This window comes from Drosophila pseudoobscura, chromosome 2 (assembly GCF_009870125.1).
Source record: "Drosophila pseudoobscura strain MV-25-SWS-2005 chromosome 2, UCI_Dpse_MV25, whole genome shotgun sequence".
NCBI classification, from domain to species: domain Eukaryota; kingdom Metazoa; phylum Arthropoda; class Insecta; order Diptera; family Drosophilidae; genus Drosophila; species Drosophila pseudoobscura.
In genome coordinates this window covers 29,244,519-29,250,278 of record NC_046679.1, presented here as the reverse complement: position 1 = coordinate 29,250,278, position 5,760 = coordinate 29,244,519, and the positions used below count along the sequence as shown (strand labels likewise).

The 5,760-nt window shown below is 43.7% G+C and overlaps 1 protein-coding gene across 1 annotated transcript; it reads left to right on the top strand.

Moving 5' to 3' along the window:
• Positions 1-1,635: 1,635 nt before the first annotated feature.
• Positions 1,636-3,394, top strand: Ugt35C1 (UDP-glycosyltransferase family 35 member C1). Its single transcript, XM_001359883.4, has one exon. It carries the CDS (start codon positions 1,664-1,666, stop codon positions 3,221-3,223), a length of 1,560 nt encoding a protein of 519 aa, XP_001359920.4. The 5' UTR covers positions 1,636-1,663; the 3' UTR covers positions 3,224-3,394.
• The last annotated feature ends 2,366 nt before the right edge of the window (positions 3,395-5,760 follow it).

The following is a 5,760-nucleotide window of genomic DNA, read 5'->3' as shown; positions in this document are numbered from 1 at the left end:
AGAATTGCTAATGGAAATATGCAAATAAATGTTTTACTTTATGGGGTTTTTCGGGATGATCTTTCATAGAAACATCATAGTTTATGGGGCTGTTCCTCTACTGAGAAGCGACGCATGGAAACAAATACATACATAAGTACAAACAAATATCCACCTCACTGCTTTGCAGGTTCGTGCACGACGAAAGCCGAAGAGAGCGGCTGATCTGTCTGTGCGCCTAATACATATAAACGTCATACCTGATGGAGCGACTGCGAGGCGACTGAGGAACGACTGCGAAACGATTGACCAACGACTGAGAAGCTACGGCTTATGGAAACAAATAAAAACAAACATACGAATCGCACTTCGCTGCTTTGCAAGTTCCTGAAAACCGAAGAGAGCGGCGGATCTGCCTGTGCGCCTAGGCGAAGAGAGCCGAAGCGAGCAAAACTATGAAAAGATTGTTGTTGCTTTTTACTTTGGTTTTTCTGCCTGCGGCTGATCTCTAGGCTGCAGAAATGCCAAGCAAAGACAGAAGCGCAGCTGTATTGTTGTTGTTTTGCTAGGTTGCTCGCTATCTCTGGCAGAAGTGGAGGGGAGTGATTAAGGGGAGTGATCAAGGCAACGGTTGAAAACCGAGTGTAAACGAGGGTATGTTGAGCGTTGATTTATAGAATTATATATTCCACAAAAAACCTTTTTTTTTAATTTTTATTGAATTCGTTTGAAGAGCTGAAGCCTGTTAGAGTATCAAATTGTTCGACCTCTTGAAAGTGTGGCATTTCCTACTTGTTCTTTCCGTTTCCTTATTTTCATTCTTGTTGTTCTTTGTGTCTGTGTGTGTGGGTGTGTGTGGGTGTGCTTTGTTCCAGGAAAAAGGAAAAGTCCCGGACAAGGTCCTTTTGCCGTCGCTTAAGCAAATAATTTCTTTTCTTAGGCGCTCGCTTTTGCCTTTTATGCTTCGTTTCGCACCAACCACCACCCACCCAACACACACCCCCCCCTGCTGGACAGCTGCAGTGGGTACAGCTGCTTCTCCTCCCACTCCTTCTCTGTCTTCCACTCCCACTCCCACTCCTACTCCTTCTTTGGGAATCTTGCTGCTCCTCTTTGCTGGCGATACTCCCTGTTGTGCGTTTTGTTTTTAGTTGCCTCCTCCTTCGCCGCCGTCGCCATCGCGTTGTTTGGCCTGCACTTCTCACGCACACACTTTGGGGAATTTACCTAGCACTTGGTCGTCGTCGTCGTTCGCCCCCCGCCCCACGCGCCACGCCCCTCAAAGATCTTTAGCAAACTTAAATTTTGTTTGCCTGGAAATATTCCCGAAAGGTTGTGAAATATCATCATTCCAAGCAAACCCAACAGATCTCGAGCAACGTAAAAGATCTTTATTGATATGCACTCGGTTTACTTTGAACTGAAACTGTGGATACCCTAACATGGAAATATATAACGAAAGCCAAACGAAATCAAGATAAACCCCTAATCAACCGTTTCACTGGGTATCACGAATGATTTTACAAAATGTTTGTTTTTTTCTGCCCCCCTAAGCATGATGGAGCGCCTTTTCTCCCCCATAGAACAAAGCTTTTTTTCTTATCAGCTAAAAGCTTACGATTATACATATATAGTAGGAACCTTCAGGGAGGTCCACTCAATCAGTCTTTACTTGCGGTCCGCCATGAGAATACTTTTCGTGTTTATCGGATCGATTTTGTTGGCTTTGGGCGGCCTACCGCTGCCGGCGGAGGGGGCCAAAATCTTGGCCACTCTGGCCTGGCCGGGACGCTCTCAGTACATCTTTGTGGAGAACTATCTGAAGGGATTGGCGGCCCGAGGTCATGAGGTCACGGTGATCAACACATTCAAGAACAAGGCCACACCGAATATGCGTTTCATAGAGGCCCTCAAAGTCCAAGAGTTTCACCAACAAATGCTAGCCGAATTGGAGGCATCCACGCTGTGGCAGGAATTCAATGCCATAACGGGACTGGAGGAAAAGGTCGCGGCCTTTACCCTGGACGATGAGGGTGTCCAGAAGCTGATGAAATCTGGCGAGACTTTCGATGTGGTGCTGGCCGAAATGATTGAAGTACCAGCGCTGTACGGGATGGCACAGCATTTCAATGCCACCTTGGTGGGGTTTTCCAGCTACGGCAGCGACTACCGGATCGACAGTCAATTGGGGAATACCTCGCCATTGTCCTATAATCCTTCGATTATGTCGCCACGCACCGATCGCATGTCCTTCTGCGAGCGACTCACGAACCACTATGAATATCTAGTGGAAATGCTGCACCGCCAATTGGTGCACCTCCCGGCCATGGAGCGAATGTACAACAAGTATTATCCGAATGCCAGGCAAACGATGGATGAGGTCTTGGACTCGTTTGCCTTGGTGCTGCTGGGACAGCATTTTTCACTGTCATATCCACGCCCTTTTCTGCCGAATATGATTGAGGTGGGGGGATTGCATATTGCCCACAAGCCCCAGCCCCTGCCAGAGGACATCAAGGCGTTTATCGAGGGAGCCGAGCATGGGGTCATCTACTTCTCGATGGGCTCGAATGTGAAAAGCAAGGATCTGCCCCAGGAGACACGCGATACGCTGCTCAAGACTTTCGGGAAACTCAAGCAGCGAGTGCTGTGGAAATTCGAAGACGATCAGTTGCCGGGAAAACCCGCCAATGTACTGATCAAAAAGTGGTTCCCCCAGCCGGATATTCTGGCCCAAACGAATGTCAAGCTGTTCATCACCCACGGCGGATTGCTGAGCACCATCGAGAGCCTGTATTTTGGCAAGCCCGTGCTCGGTCTGCCCGTCTTCTACGATCAGCACATGAATGTGGCACGCGCTCGACGCGTGGGCTTTGGCCTGGGCCTGGATTTGTACAACCTAAACGAAGAGGACCTCGAGGAGGCCATCCACAAACTGCTCTCCGAACCCAGCTTTGCCAAGGCCTCTGCCCAGATCTCAGAGCGGTATCGCGATCAGCCCCAGCCATCGCTGGAGCGGGCCATTTGGTGGACCGAATACGTCATCAGGCACCAGGGTGCACCGCATCTGCGTGCCACATCGCGGGATCTCAACTTCATTCAACTCTACAGCCTGGATACGCTCTTCGTACTCGTGGGTCTGCCGCTGCTGCTGGTGGCACTGCTGCTTAAAGTATCTTGCAGATTGTTGCAGGGCCGTAAACCGAAAGGCTGTCCGTATGCCGATAAGCTGAAGAAACAGTAGACACACGCTCTGTGTTTGTATTTGTACATAGTTTATTGTTATAAGTCTTATCAGTGTTTTAGGAGCTGTTATCACTGCTGTATAACAGCTGCTCTGTTATCACTGCTGTATAGAAGCTGTTCTGTTATCTCTGTCTCTAAGTTGAAATTATATTTCCTCATTCTTCAAGTATTTGTGTGTTTTTTTGTATGGAAAAGTGTGTCACGCACTTGAGTCTTTGTATTATTTGTGTTTTTGTTTCTTGGGGAACACCTCTCGAGTGTCTATTCTTTGGGTTTTTGATAAGAGCTTGTTGGCTGTTAGGTTGCTGACCTATAAAATATAGGAAATACTCCCACACAGTGAGGTTTGAAAGTATACGCCAATAAACAGATAGTTTATTTGTACGGAAAGCTGTGTCTTCATGCGGAAAAATAGTACGTGCTGGTATGTTAGGTATTTTATTTATTTATTTTAAGTATTTCTTTGGTATTTGTCTTTTATATTTCCGATATTCGATATTTTTCTAGTATTTTTCTGGTATTTTCTGGTATTTTTTGTTTTTTTTTCTCTTGTATTTTCTAGTTCTTCTGTGCTTTTTTCGGTATTTTCATATAATATTTCTTGTTTTTTTTTATAGTATTTTTTGTGTTATGTGTTTTTGGTACTTTTCAGGTTCTTTATTGTTCGATATTAACTGGTATTTTTCAGTTTGATTTACATACATCTAGTATTTCTCTGGCATTTCTTCTTTATTTAAATATAGTATTTTAGTATATTGATGTTATTTCTGTTGCATTGTTCTATTACTTCTCTGGTATATTTTCAGAACTTTCAGATAATTTTTTTTTTGTATTTTTTGTAGTGTTTTAGCATTATTTTTATTATCTAGTATATGTTTGTTGATTCTCTTTTTATACGTTGATTCCCTTGTATTGCTTTAGCATTTCTCTGTCAATTTTTCGGTATTTTTATTATCTAATTTGTTATAGTATATATTTTTGTTTCGCTGGGTATTTTTCCGTATTTTTATATATTTTTCAGGTTTTTTTTGATAGTATTTTTAGTTTTGTTTGTATTATCTGGTATTTTCATACGGTTTTTTTTGTTATTTTCATTTTTTTTATTTTTTCTGGTATTTTTTTTAGTATAAATCTAGAATACAAAATATGTTGTTTTCCTTAAATTCCCTTTCCCTTTTTCTGGCTTTCTATAAGAGGAAAAGCGTGTGATGTTTTCGCTTATTCCGTGTTCTTCCTAGCTTAAATCGATTTAGCACATTATTTAAATGAATTGTCAATCAATGATCAAGTCTTATCACACCTTTAAATGTTATCTGTGTGTTTTGCATACAAATTTTGATGATGAAAGAGATGTACAGATACCAAGAGAAAGAGTGAGAAAATATATTCAAAAAGCGAAAGAGTACGAACCCCCAAATGCATCTTTCGTGCCTTGAATGCATCTCTCGTGGCGTATACGTAATATTTATTGATTATATTTATTTATTTCTCAATTTAAATTGAATATTATATACATTTTGATGCCATTAACAGACCACACGTGCTGCTTGATTAAATGAAGGGCATTTTAGGGGAAATTTATCTTTTGAAACCCTGCCTCCCTCTCTGAACAACTTTTCGGCCAAAAGTACACAAAAATTACCGGTAAAAAAGACTGTATCTTAATTGTGGGTTACTTTTTTTCACGGGGCACAAATGCGAGAGAGAGATTGAGAGATTTTTCGTGCGAAAAAAAGTGAACCCAAATTTGTGTCCGTGCAGCAGCAGCAGCAGCAGGAGCAGGAGCAGCGGCAGCAGGACATCAGGACACGCCCTAAATCACTGGCTTTTTATCAACTTCAACTTGAAACGAAATTCAAATGTTTCGCTCGTTTTTTCTTCGCCTGCAAATGCGAGGCGGCTCCGGCTGTTGCCCCTAACAACTGGTAGGGACAGACACACATACACACACACACACACACACACACACACACACAGACAGGAAAAAAAGGCAGCGTGTCCCCCAAGCCACTTTGCACTAAGTACTCCACACAAAATTCCGTTTGAAGTTTTTCGGCTATCCGGCAGCTACCCTGGCGATGGCGATGGCGATGGCGATGGCTGTGGCATACACCTGTACAGTGTGGAGGACTCTGTGGATCGTGCTTACCTCTTTCTGCTACGGTGCCGGCGCTTGGCTTGTAAATTGTATCCGTTTCAGGCACATAAATTGTTGTCAACTTCCGTTGGCTGCGACAACGTCGCCAACGCTGACCAAACGCCACTTCTGTGTGTCCGCCAGGGCCTCCTCTAACCCTTTGCCTGCCTGGGCTCTCCAAACGTATGGCCAGGCTTTGAGCTTGAGAGCATACGCCAGAAGAGCCAGGGCGTTTGTCTTTCTCTCTCTCTTACCTGTTTTTTTTTGTTGCTACCTTATAATGGTGGGTGGAGTGAGGGTATATAGATTCCGTGGTCGGGTATGTAACTGGGAGAAGGAATACGGAAGGAGATCCCCTAAGAATAAACCCTAAGAATATGAGAGGGCCAGAGTATGGA

Excerpts from the sequence above, each read along its gene's own strand:
- Ugt35C1 (XM_001359883.4), top strand. The coding sequence starts at position 1,664 with ATGAGAATACTTTTCGTGTTTATCGGATCGATTTTGTTGGCTTTGGGC.